The sequence below is a fragment of the Anoplophora glabripennis genome, unplaced genomic scaffold, assembly GCF_000390285.2.
Source record: "Anoplophora glabripennis isolate ALB-LARVAE unplaced genomic scaffold, Agla_2.0 scaffold590, whole genome shotgun sequence".
NCBI lineage: Eukaryota > Metazoa > Arthropoda > Insecta > Coleoptera > Cerambycidae > Anoplophora > Anoplophora glabripennis.
Genome location: NW_019416683.1, coordinates 199,890 through 213,822, shown reverse-complemented (window position 1 = coordinate 213,822; position 13,933 = coordinate 199,890). Strand labels below are relative to the sequence as shown.

Genomic DNA, 13,933 nt, shown 5'->3' with positions numbered 1-13,933 from the left:
TTTTTTATTGCTTTGGTTGATTAAATGATGACCATTTTGGATTATTCTAAAATTATACTGGCTGGCACTCGTGTATTCGTAATTACATACAACAATTTTATCTTCATTTTCACATACATCATTCGACAGTCAAAATGAAAAACAACTGATAAAAATGTTTACACTACCTTGTTCTTCTTAGTATTGCTACTTTCAGGCGGTTTCATCAAACTCTGCAATATCTTCAAACACGGCAGAATGACAGACTCCATGACCAGAGGACTCTTCGAATCCTCACAAGCTTTCAAGAAAAGCCCCATCATGCACCGCAGTTTCAACTCCCAACATTCGTCTTCCTTCTGGACCATCGCTGCCAAAAGCGCTATCTCATGTCTGACGCTCGTTCCCAAATCCGAACTGTTAACGTGACCGTTAAGGCTCAGAGTTATCCTTTCCATCAAGAGATTACAAAGTTCCTCGGTAGCGGAGGGATTGTCTTTAGTCAAAACGCATAGCAACTGTCTTACTTCTTCCTGGTTGTGGACGCTGCCTTTGCGTAAGTTGTTCCACACCAACTCCTGGATCAGTCCTTCTGAACAGAGTACTTGTCTCGTGGTTGGGTTATGAGCCAGGGCTCTTAGTAGGGTTAAGCAGTGTTCGGTTGCAGCGGTAGAGCAGCCATAGCAACGGTTATTGACGCAGATAGTAGATGCTGAATTTGTGTCCCCTAGGATAGGGGTAGTTTTAGGAAGTTCCATGTCCCTATAATAATAAACTTTACTGAAATAGGTGAAGGTGGCAGTGATTTCTTGGTAATGTCACCATCTAGTATATTCATTCTTAAATAATAATAATAAAAAAAATTGTAACTCACCTGTGCTTTCTATCGTAAGCGACCAGCTCTTTTCTTGACACCAACACCTTCTGTATAATTTTACTCAGTTCCTCGAACGACGTCTTGCATTCATTGCAATACTGTTGCGCCAACATCTGTATCGTCTTATTCACCTTCACCTGAGCTCCCGTAGTGACAGCCACAGCGTTTGAAGAATTATTCGTGCTGGTAGTGGGTTCTTCTTGCCTTTTATCCGACCTGTGTTCGGTAATTTTCAACACCAGAGACTCCAACGTTGGCTTATTCGCAATCAGCTGTTTGTACACCCTGTCGGCTTTCTCAAGAAGGGAATTTATACTGGACACGGTTTTCTTCCGATCTTCGTCGTTCTCGATAGGTTCCACAGCACAACATGGCTTGGCTAGTAAGGTAAAATCGAACTTGGCGTATTTGCAAAAACCGCAGGCGTGGCATAAGAAGGGATCTTTCTCATCGTAGTTGATCGCTCGACATTTGTGACATTGGAATACGTTCTCCCCACAATTCGCACACACTCCGGGGTTGGCAGGTACAGAGGCGCTGCATCTAGGACACTGGAGCGTTTCTGACGAAGCTTGAATGTTCTCATAGAAGTCGGCGTACTCAATCATAAGATTACAAGCGACGATCGGGAGGGGGAATTCTATTTTAACTTCTGTCTGTCCGGACTGAAGACTGACTTTCTTTGCTTTATGCCATAACGCGGGTTTGTTCTTTAGTTCCACAACGGCTTGTACTGATCTATTGTTGTAGTAAATGTTTACAGTTCTCACCATTTTCGTACGTTTCAAATCGCCGATTCTTACAGTGATTTTGCTAATGGTGTGACTGTTTAGCAACTTGACGATTTGAGTTGTGGTTGTGAATTTTGAATCAACTTTGATAGAACTTAATTTTATTACAGAGAAAGGTACTTCGGGGTTATTACACACCAAGCAAGGCTCCGATTCCAGGTAATAACCGTCTAGTTCTACGAATTGGCTCATGTGAGCGTAAAGGTTAGCATTGGGGTGATGAGCTAACATTTCGTTTTGGGCTCGAAGCACGCTCACTGCTCTTTCTACATATTCAGGGATTTGAGGTGTCCCCTCTGGTTTTTCGGTATATTTTAGTGAGAAATAACCCAGAAGATCAACGAACTGAGCGGCTTTCTTCCCATAAGCCGGTAGTAGGGGCCACAGTTGCCACAGCAGTTCTAGTATAGATTCTTGTTCTTTCGGTTTAGAGTTTTTGTAGATAGCCTGGACCAGAGCATGCGCTTGCCAACGTACTAAGGTAGTGTTAGTTTCCAACATAAACGTTTTCACAAATCTAGCAAATACTTCCCTGGAAAGATTCTTATTGATTTGTTCTACCAAAGTTACACAACTTGATTCCTCGAACACAGCCTCGATGGCAGAATCATCGGACTTTTCGCGGTCTTTTCGTGATGTAGTAGATTTGCTCGATTCTGGTTTCTTTGTATTTCCCGAGTTTACAACCAGCGCCGACTGTAAGAGCTGAAGAATTGTGGGTGCCACGCCGTCGTCAAGCAAGAAGCTTACTCTGAACAAAAATTCTATCACATCATCTTCCTTGATGCAAAATCGTTGCCAGTTGCCCGTACGGCTTTGAGCCACCTCCACGCAAAATTTCAAATGTTCTATGAGCTCAACAAGAGAGTCGTAAGGTAAGCTTAGAGCGTGTTGTACATCCATCATCGGCTGATACCCTCCTTTCGCACAACATTCCCTCACTCCCTTCATATGATTTCTTAGACCGTGGAGATCTCTCAACTGGCGGTACTTTTCTTTATTTCCACAGATAAACATCAACAACTTTCGTACTTGTCGTCTAACAAACGGAGTATGCGGCGTCATCATGTAGTCACACAGATGGTTGTACCACGAATTTTCAAACGCAATGCTGATCGACTCGGACACCTCAGAGTGTCTGTGTACTTGATACGGTAGTCTCAAGGCGATTTCGGTGAGTAGTTGCGGGAAACTGTGGAAAACGTCTTGGTTATCTTTGACGAATTGCCTTTGGAAGAATGGCGTCATGTCAGGCGGAGGATGAGGAAGGTGTTCCTTCAAAAGGCTTCCCGATGTGTTGGAGTTACCGTCCTCTTCCGTGGAGGTGCGCCAGTAGCTTAATAAAGCTTGTAGGAGTTTATTGCAGTAATTTATGATATCTGCTTTGTGCAGGACTGTGGCTGTAGTACGGGAAACAAAGGTACAATTGTCGGAGATAGGCACCTTGCTCGACGAAGAGGAGGACGACGAAGTTTTGATCCTTTGCATAAACACGCCTTCAAACAAACATAGTGTGAAAATTCTTCGTGGTAGTTGTAAATTAATAATAATGAGCTCAAATACGATTTCTCAAAATTAAAAATATCCATTCTAAGTATTAATTTTTTAATTTTTTTAATAAGCCGAGGTTTTAGACTGCCATTATATATTTTTAAAAACAATTTAAAATTAAAAAAACCGCTAATTTTGGAAACACTGCATTTAGTGACTTGCTTGCTAGTAACCTTAGTTTTATAATACTCACATAAATCTGCAGGTTTTACAAGATCATGGTTATTTGCCGGTACCATTAGTATAGTCTTTCCGATCTCAATTGAAGAACCTCTTGGTTGGCAGTATATACCAGGTTCGGTCGCTGACGCAGCAACTTGGCATTGAAATATTTGAAAAACTTGTTCCCATATTTATTTAGCCATACACATATACAGGTCTTTTCGACCTAAATGTGGAGGTGGTAGAAATATATACGCCCAGTTGAAGAATGCGCGCGTGGTCAAAAGGTGTATAACACAGTTGCACTGGACGACTGGACAATAAATCTCAGTTGTCGACAAGTGGTTGACAAATTGCCTAACAGTGTAGTGCAGCAATGCGGAATTTGATGTGAATCAGGTAATTTTAATTTATTGTTTCTATTAATCATTCATATTACAATTGCAAAAGGAAGAAATAAGAGGGATATTTTGTTTACTAATATTATTACATCATGGCATTTTGGAGACTTTTTGTAATGGAACAAAACGAAATTTATCACCAATTTAATAAAATTGTTTGAGACCATAAAATAATTAAAATATGTTGTTGGCCAAATAAACATATAATAGAAATCAACTTATTTAGGGACGCCTATGAATCTTATTAAATTTTATTGCTAGGCGTTTTTATACAAATTCAACTGACTTCGGAAAGACTATACCATTAAGTTTTATCTTTAATGAAAAGTATCAAAAACAAGTTTCTAATTAATGCTTACTAAAAAAATAATCCGGGGTACAAAGAACTTAACAATTTATACATGAAAGCCTTTATTCCCATTCGAATATGTCAGGCCATATTTCAAATAAATGGCGGTATCTCAAAATTTTATTTTTTGCAGTTTTCTATGTAAAAGGAACAAAAAAATAAGAAAAGAATAATCGCTCATATATTTAGTTCCTTTTAAATTGCGAATTTTCAAAATTTGTACATTTTACACCAGAAAATTAGGCAATAAACACATTAATAAAAAGATAAATAAATAAATATTCAAATAATTCAATATAAAAATGTGTACTTACTAAGCAATCTCATAAGGATCAATTGAACCTCTCTCTGTTTAGTCCTCGTACACATATATTCGGTATTTCTCTTGTCTAGTTGTAGTTCGGCCACTATAGCAGACAACAGGGAATTAAGACAGTTTCGGTCACGCTCGGAATGACCATCTAAGTCCGTAGTTAACTGGAGTACGACCTAAAATACACATCATGAGATACACACGAATTAAAAACCATGTTACAACATACCTGAAGGAAAGGTATGGCTCTAACCCCATCGACATTCTTTAAATTGGGCAGGTACTCTATCAGCCTCTCCAAGAGCTGCAGCCTCAAAACGTGCAACCTGCTGCTATTTTCCGATTCGACTTCCGGATCTTCATGTTGTATATTTTCACTTTCCGTGGCGATACCGGCAGCATTTGCCACGGAACTAGTATCGGACCTCGAAACTAGAGTAATGGCTTCCTGCATGTTATCGCCGTAAGCAGAAGACCTCCCGGATACGTTGTGTTCCCCGGTGATGCTTTCCACCCCACTTCCGCCGCTCTCGGAACCAGCACTACCCCCTTGTTCTGCCGGGGAAGTTCTCAGGGTAGAACCGTCCGTGGCAGCAGTTGATCCTTCATCGTCGGAACCAGCAGCAGACGCTGTCGTGTCGCTGAAGTTGGCCGCTTCTTGAGCTTGGGCCGATTGACCTACTTGATGTGCTAGGTTTTCATTGCCCAGTTGGACTTGGAGGTTGTGAAGCGCTGGGTTCTGTTCGCCACCGATTTCATGTTCCTAATATAAAAATATACAGGGTGATTCAGTCATAATGTCATTAATTTTAACCACGTATTCGGAAGGCTTAATAAAGACAGAAAATCGGGAAAAAAAATTTTTTACTCGACTTTTAAAAATGAAGGAAATCAACTCATAACTCCCGCTACGAGGGCTGCCCTGCCGATGCCCGGATGCTCGGAAAATTTTGTAACGTAATGTCACGAACAGTTGTCGGCTAAAGGAACAGCGTTGCCAAGTTCAGGTTCAAGCTCGCCAGGTTAGTATTTGACATATAACCGACCACTTCGTACACTCGATGCACCTGGGCGACTACAGCTACTACGAAAACAGCCGGTATTTTAGATTTTAAATTAAATTTGTTGATACGATTTTCCTTTGATAAAAGACCGACAACTTTTTGCTACTACACTCGTATTAGTCTAGGGGCTAGGGGCCAGATAGGTTTCCGTAGCCAAACAGAATTCCACGGCTGCAAATAACTTATTTTTAAGTATTTTGACTTCTCGAAACCAAAAAACTTGGTGGCAAAGCCTGAAAGTGGTCAGTTTAATTGTTGTTAACAAATTGAATGTTTAAATGGCTGTAAAAAGTTTATTTTTATAGCTAGTACAATTTTTTATCTGTTAATTATTACGTTTTCTCACAACAAACATATATTTTTTTGAAAATTAAAAAAAGATTAACTTTAACCAAAGTTATTGCAAATTTAGTGCAAATATATTACATTTTCCGTCTCTGCGCGCACCAATTTTACCATATCTCTGGTTCAATTGGACGGATTGAGACGCACATCTCATTTTAAAACTTAAACTTTATTTTACAAGATAGGTAAGTTCCATTGATTAATTAATTTATTTAAAAATTAATGGCAGCTTAGAAAGTTGTGGAATTTCAACGAAAATGTTGGCTTTATTGGTTTATAAAACTTTTTTTGTTATTCAATTTTTATGAAAAGCCAAAAAAGTTACCGGTTATTGTTCCTCGCATCCTAACAATGATTTCATGCCTTGCTTGATTGTTAGAATGCAAAGAACAATATCCGGTAACTTTTTTGGCTTTTCGTCGAAGTTGAATAATAAAAAAAACCTTATAAACAATTAAAACCGGCATTTTCGTTGAAATTTCACAACTTTCTAAGATGCCATTAATTATTAAATAAATTAATAAATAAATGGAACTTAGAACCAGATATGGTAAAATTAGTGCGCACGGAGACGGAAAATGTAAGAAATTTGCACTAAATTTGCAATAACTTTGGTTAAAGTTAATTTTTTTTAATTTCCAAAAAAATACATATTTGTTATGAGAAAACGTAACTATTAGCGAATAAATTGTACTAGCTATAAAAATAAACTTTTTACAGCCATTTAAACATTTAATTTGTTGATAACAATTAAACTGACCACTTTCAGGCTTTGCGACCAAGTTTCTTTGGATTCAAGAGGTCAAATATTTAAGAATAAGTTGTTTGCACATCTGGCTCCTGGACTATATGGTGCACGTGTGCAAATTAAAACTGGGTTAAAAGGTTACTGAACCACAGGTTACCCTAGGTCGGAAACACGACGTACCGAGTTGTTTATTTGTCTCCGTCCCATTGTTTTTTTATGGAATATACAAGTCTCTCTTCTAATTGCAGTCAATATTTAAATACTGCATACAATTTATCCTCTCTTTATAATTTATCTAGTGAGTGTTGGTTTTTTATGACATTATTTCTGTAACGAAATTGAAATGGTTATGAAATGAAATTTAAATTATTTGAACTTTTGGGGTTTTGTAACTTCAATATTAAATCTTATTTAAAGTGAAACAGCTAATTTCTTTGCAGCCATAATAGTCACATTTGGTCAGATGAAACACACTACTACCCGCACACTACTCGTCGGTGGTATAGCTTTCAGAGGAGATTCGGTGTCAATGTCAATGGCGATCGTTTAATTGGGCCGCATTTTCTACCTGAACATCTGAATGGGCCGCGTTACTAATTTTTAGTAGAATTGTTTGAAAACCTTCCCCTTCGGGCTTACAGCAAATGTTGTTAAAATATTAAAATTATGATGCTAATAAAAACTGATTTTTGGCAAGGCATGCTCAGACCTCGAGGTTCTTGCTGGGCAACAATAACAATTTAATATGTTGATTGCATAAATAAAAAATAATTTATAGCATTTTAAATTATTATTGGTTGACGTGAGCAAAACCGTTTATTTATTGTCTTTATATGAGCGAAAATATATAAATATGGCAACGTTGCATCTAGGGCGCGTTGTTCATAGATTCATATCGTAGCCGTGCATAATATTGTGACGTCAGCCGGTCAGTAACAGCCTGAAAAGGGGGTTAAATAATGATTTGAAAATATTTTTTTTCAGCTTAAATATACATTTAAATTTTTTTTTAATCACGCCATCGTATTATACTCATTTTTCTCTATCTGCTCTTAAAATTAATGACATTATGACTGAATCACCCTGTATACAGGATGTAACTATAAAGGGAGGAGGAGGGGTAGGCTTTTCAAGGGTAATAGAACGTGTTCCCAAGTACAATAAACTGTTTTTTTTAACTCGAAGTATTAACCGTAGATCTTTTTCGTTCGTTTGTGATAAAAAATCTTGTGCGGATCTCAGTATTACTGATGTCCGACATCATAGGTGAACTGCATAATATTAATCCACCTGATGTGATTCGACAACAGGGCACTAAGCGGGTAAGAAATAAATGGACAATGTAATACATCAGCTCTTCATGAATTGGTTTTTATGGGAATCAAAACAGAATCTGTATAATGTAGTGCTGTTTTATTAAGTGTAATTTTATAGTAAAATTTAAAGTGGTTTTTAGTGAAGTGCTACTTATTTGTTTAATGACAGTATGGTGTGTTTGTGTGTCTTCATTGTAAATTCGGAGATAATATGAAAAAAACGTGTATACAAATCAAGATCGAGATTTGACAATGCATGCTATAACTGGCGTTTGCAATTAGCATGTACAGTTTGAAGTTCTAATCTGTCCCGTGGCGGTGTATGAAAATTACTAAAAAAAGGTAACAAAAAATCAATTTTCACGATGGGATTTGAGAAAACAAACACGTGTTTATAAAAATCAAAGGTAGACTCCACACAAATATGATCCCTATTCAAAGTAACACCCTGTACAAATACGTCCAGCATTTGTGTTGACAACAAAATGTTTTTATTAAAAGAAAGCGTAATTTGAGAAACGATTTGATTCTTACCTGCAAACTAAGAGCTATCGCCAGTTCCACCATCGTTTCGTCATCGGCATCTGGGGGAATATCCAGTAATGGAGGAAATCCTACGCCACCGCCCAGTAAAGCTTCCAGTGGGTTAACGTTATGGTTGTTTTGTCCATGATTCGGCTGTTCTAAGAGACCTATAGCCTCAACGGCATCGACATCGTACTGATTCTGTTGCCTAGGTTGGGCTTCGTCCTCTTGACTGGATTGAGTGCTTGCAGGTTGTGGTTTAACTGACATAAAAAAAAAAACTCTTTAGTACACTGTCTCAGCCAATCATATGCGTTTACCTTCGTCAGAATCGGTATTCTTTGGAGGAGGCGGAGATATGCAATGAGGCGGGCTCGGTATGAACACCCTCCTTCTCCTCGTTTTCGGCTTTAACACTTTGCTTAGTGCCTGCCTAGCGCTGAAAGCTATCTGTGGGTCTTTACAGAGCAACAGCTGCAGGTAAACGCCTATAGTGACGTTGCTGTATGTGTCGCAGCTATTAAAAGCGTGGACGATTTCGACTAGAGCGTGAACTACTTGCTCGGTATGTTTTAATCCTTGCACGACAACGGGTGCCAAAGCGGGTACTTCTGGGTTTAGAGAGTGTAAGAGCCACAGAACGTCCATGAGCTGCAGCAAGAGGTGTTGGTTTTTGCGCCTGCTTTCTGTGTCTTTTGGGTTCACTGCACGATAAAACATGATATAGATCGATCGTATAAGCAGAATATTACAAGATAGTAGAAAGGTTTTCAAAATTTGAAATTTAAATCAGAAACCTTGACTTTGAAACATTAAATTTCAATTTCAAAAACAAAATTTCAAGTTCCGATCCAAAATTTAGAGTTTGAACTTGATATTTCGAGTTAGAAATGAAAAAATTATGATATTTTAAACATATTTCGGATTTGGACTGAAAATTTAAAGTTTGATTTCGAAATTTTGAGTGAACTTGATATTTTAAGTTTAAAACACAAATTTTTAAAACTGAAAATTAAATTTTAAATTTCTGTTTGAAATTTCATAATACAGTACGTGCATAACGTATGGAATAAATTCAGTAAAAACAAAATAAATTTTTTTAGGGAAAAATCCTCGAACAGGTCGATTTTTAATTTAAAAAATACATATTTTAGCATAAAAGGCGATTTTCAACCGTCATTTGTTTTCAAATAATGACGTCATCGACATTTTTTTTAAATAGCAACCCCTATTTTTTTTCTTGATTCTGAAAGGTCGTTTCATTGTCAATCCGACAGTATTAAAATGTTGCCATCTTACATAGGAAAGTTTTCGAGTAAATGACGATTGAATGTTAGAAAACCCAAATAAATTAAAATAAAGCAAATACGTTATCAAATTTAGTTTTTGAAATGCCTGAAGTTTTTTATGGATCACGTAGGTGTAAATCTTTACAAAGTGTCACTGTCACACCGACTTTCTAAGTATTGTAAGCGATATAAAATTATTGTTGAATTTAAAGTATTATGGCACATTTAACTGTCACACAAAGAATTGAAATTTTAATTCTTATCGGATGCGGGGATAAAACTAGAACGCAGCAGGAAGTTTGCGATTTATTTAATGAAAAAAACAGAACATTTTGATAAGTATGGTAGATAATCCTCATAATACTTCACGATTAGTTGCATTAAACAATGAAATTATAGTACGATCGTATTCGATGCAAAGTAATAAATCATTGCCTGTCAAGGGAATCAGTGCAACACATTTTATAGGGGGTATTGGAAATTGAATAATTTCTTTATGCATTATGGATTAACAGTTGACAAAATGAAAAACAAAGGCATCTCCTTCGCACATTGGGCGGCAGGGAAACAATACATTTATTACTCCCTTCATTCTCCCTCATATGACTTGTGTCTTGTGTTTTTTGCGGCGGCGCGCGTGCCGGCCTGGCGTGGTCACTGGTCAGTTTCGTTTCGGTTGTATTGGTGCTGCGTGTTTCTCGCTCGCGATATTTGTGAGGTTATAACTGTTATAAGTGCAATTATACTTCTTTCGGGCTATATGTGTGTTTCGCGCAATTATTTGAGAATTTGTGAGTGAAATCATATTTCTTGTGCTCCGTAACAAAAGTGTTTTTAGTGTTTTATTTGTGTGCTGTGTGTGTGTTTCGGGCTGTTGTTTGTGAATCGTGAATGTTATTATATTTTCTGTGCTAGTGAAGTGAAGTTTTTTGTATTATTATTGCTCTGATGCCGTTATATGGAGAAATGGAGGCGGTGCCTGGATGTTCGCGGGCCGGATGTACTGCTGTGGGTACAAAAAATTTTTTATTAAGTTACAGAGAAAAAACGATAATATTAAATGTCTATAACGCTTTAGAAAAGGATCATCCCATGAAACTGAAGACTGGTTTGGTGGAAATGTGTTCTAGATATACTGGAGTAAGCGAATTATCTGTTTTCAAAATTTTAAGAGAGAAGAAAAATGAAGGAGACGTTAAGAAACCTAAAAAAGGGGGTGGAAAGAAGAAATTAATATTAAATGAAGATGAGAAAAATACACTACATAGAATTTATATTTTGTTTATAATTTGTTAACATTTCTTGTTTGATAGAAAAATAACTTATTTTGTTGAGATTGGTAGAGAATTGTTGTTAGTGTTTTCATTTGATAGAATCATATCATAGGATTTATATTTTGTTTTCATTCTTTAAATATTTATAGTATACTTATTTGTTATACAAGGTTTTTGCTTTGAAACTTCGTTCTCCTTATAAAAAAAGAATCGTAATGGGGTGCGATGAAGAGATCAGTTCACGTCTGGAACCCTGTTCCTACAAAAATCCCTTTATTCTCATAAACTATTTGTTTTAAATGTAATTTATTATAAATCCAATTCGTTATTTAAATTCCACATATGTACTACATTTCACCTCTGTACGCGCCACTGTTTATTGTTCCCTGCTCTACGATCAAGCTCGCCAGGTTAGTATTTGACGTATAACCGACCACTTCGTACACTCGATGCACCTGGCCGACTACAGCTAGTACCAGAACACAGTGCGTATGCGGCGGTATTTCAGATTTTACATTCAATTTCATTTTAAATTTGAAACGGTTCATCTTACGCCTCCTAAAAATGATGACACGATTTTCCTTTGATAAAAGACCGACAATTATTTGCTCTACTGTGCATCGAATACGATCGGACTATAGTCAGACCACAGTGCTAGGTATCCTGAGGTAGGAAAAACATCATCCCTACAAAATTCAACTTGTGCAGGAACTCAATGAAGACGATCCCGACTGCCACTTACACTTTTGTGAAATTATGATGGATTTATGTCAAGTAAATAGAGATTTACACTGGTAAATACTTTTTTCAGACGAGGCTACGTTTTGTTTCAATGGTACAGTGACCCGTCAAACTTGCAGGTATTGGAGTTGGGAAAATCCTCATTGGATGGCAAAGACACATACCCAATACCCACAGAAATTAAATGTGTGGGCTGGAATAGTTGACAACAGAATAGTAGGGCATTTCTTCTTTGAAGGAACCCTTACAGTAGAAAGATATTTAGAGTTTTTACGAAATGACCTTGTTCCAGTACTTGCAGTAAATTTTCCTAACGATAATGACCCTGATATTCCTGATGACACCATATGGTTTCAACAAGACTGTGCACCTCCGCACTATGCGCGCCCTATTCGAGATTTTCTGGACGATTGTTTTCCTAGGAGGTGGATTGGCAGACGAGGACCGTTAGAATGGCCTGCGAGATGCCCAGATCTTACACCCCTGGACTATTTCTTGTGGGGCTACTTAAAGTCCAAAGTGTACGTTAATAGAACACATAATTTAGAAGAACTCCAAAATTATATTATACATGAAATACGCAGTTACCCCAGAAATAATTCATAATTGTGCAGTGCAAGAAGAATTTCTACACAGACTTGCCTATTGTCAAGAAGTCTGTGGGTGGCAATTCGAACACTTAATAGTAGACAACTTAATGAATTTTATTTGCTTGACATAGGAATTGTTATTTTTTAAATGAATAAAATTTAAGTTTACTAACATTCAATCATCATTTACTCGAAAACTTTCCTATGTAAGATGGCAACATTTTAATACTGTTGGATCGACAATGAAACGATCTTTCAGAATCAAGAAAAAAAATGACGGTTGAAAATCGCCTTTTATGCTAAAATATGTTTTTTAAATTAAAAATCGACCTGTTCAAGGAATTTATTCCATACTTTAGGCGCATACTGTATATACACAATTTCAAGGTTGAAATAGAAATGAGTCTGAAATGTAGAAAAGTTTCAAATTTCAAACAAAATTTTGAGTCTGGAAACAAAATTTACATTTTGAATTAGCAATTTATACTTGATTTTGAAATTTTAAGATTTAAACACAAAATGCTGAGTTTGAAAAGAATTTTGAGAGTTCAAGTTCTTGCAGACTTGAAAAATTTTGTTTCAAATTCGAAATGTCATCACGAAATTTGGTTAGCAAAGAAAAAAATAAGTTTGAACTCAAAATTCTGAGCATGAAACAAGTCAATTGCAAAATTTCAAAATCAAACTCAAAATTTCACAAAAGATATGCAAAAATAAAACGTTTGGCTTTTCTACACTTTGATAGAATATGACAAAATTAGTTGAAAGTAAAACAGAATTTTTTCACAAACATTGAAAAACTTACGCGGCTTACTTTCTAGAGGATCTTCCAACACGATATCTTGAATGGAAGTGTGGCTGTCGGCAAATTTGACCAAGTTCTGAGGCCTGGACACCGCTATACCTCTCACAATCAAAACCAACCTATAATAACTCTCTGCGTCCAAATCGATACCCTCAATGGATGTCATAGCGGACAGACTAGTTAAAACGTGCTGCAGCAGCGCTTGATCCTTGTAGTTGTGGTACAACTGCTTCGTAGCATGGAGTGATGACAACAAAGCCTTAGAGTGGACCTGAATCAACGGAGGTGTAGGTAAAGTGAGGAGTTGAGTAGCGACTTTTAAAGTGGTGGGTTTAACAGTTACGAGCTTATCGTCGGAGGAATACAATGAGAATGTGCCGTCGAGAGACTCTAGAATTCCCACAACAAGCCTGAAACAAAACAATATTTGAAAATAATTGGTTAAACACAAGTAAATAACTCACTTTTCTAATTTGGTAAGTTGAGTCACTGCGCCGGTGTGATGGTCGCCTTCCGCATTGGTGGTATTAATGGGTTGTGTGACTCCAGATGTGCTAGCCGGTACGCTTTCATCATTTTCTTCAGGCCAACCGAATGAGTCTTTAGTTTTACCGTAGACTTTTATACTGTCGACCATAGTGACGGTTTCTGGGTCCTGAGAAGGACCGAAAAGTATCGTCAATTTCTTGTCGGCCTGAAGACTTTCTTCCCTCGAGAAAGGTATGTCGTACCACCTGCTTCGTGTAATAGATACTGAAATTATCCTCCCAAATACCTACAATAGAGAATATTATTTCTAAACGCTAGGACAAA

The 13,933-nt window shown here is 37.1% G+C and overlaps 1 protein-coding gene across 1 annotated transcript in view; it reads right to left on the bottom strand.

The window, feature by feature from the left end:
* Window positions 1-13,933, bottom strand: part of LOC108913608 (E3 ubiquitin-protein ligase UBR4) — a 48,121-nt gene that overhangs the window by 7,369 nt on the left and 26,819 nt on the right. The window contains exons 21-28 of the mRNA XM_023455234.1: window positions 13,585-13,895; window positions 13,121-13,530; window positions 8,742-9,125; window positions 8,431-8,684; window positions 4,653-5,186; window positions 4,425-4,599; window positions 854-3,143; window positions 168-741 (exon numbers count right to left, since the gene is read on the bottom strand). Coding sequence (XP_023311002.1) covers window positions 168-741; window positions 854-3,143; window positions 4,425-4,599; window positions 4,653-5,186; window positions 8,431-8,684; window positions 8,742-9,125; window positions 13,121-13,530; window positions 13,585-13,895 — 4,932 coding nt within the window. The remainder of the gene's footprint in view (window positions 1-167; window positions 742-853; window positions 3,144-4,424; window positions 4,600-4,652; window positions 5,187-8,430; window positions 8,685-8,741; window positions 9,126-13,120; window positions 13,531-13,584; window positions 13,896-13,933) is intronic.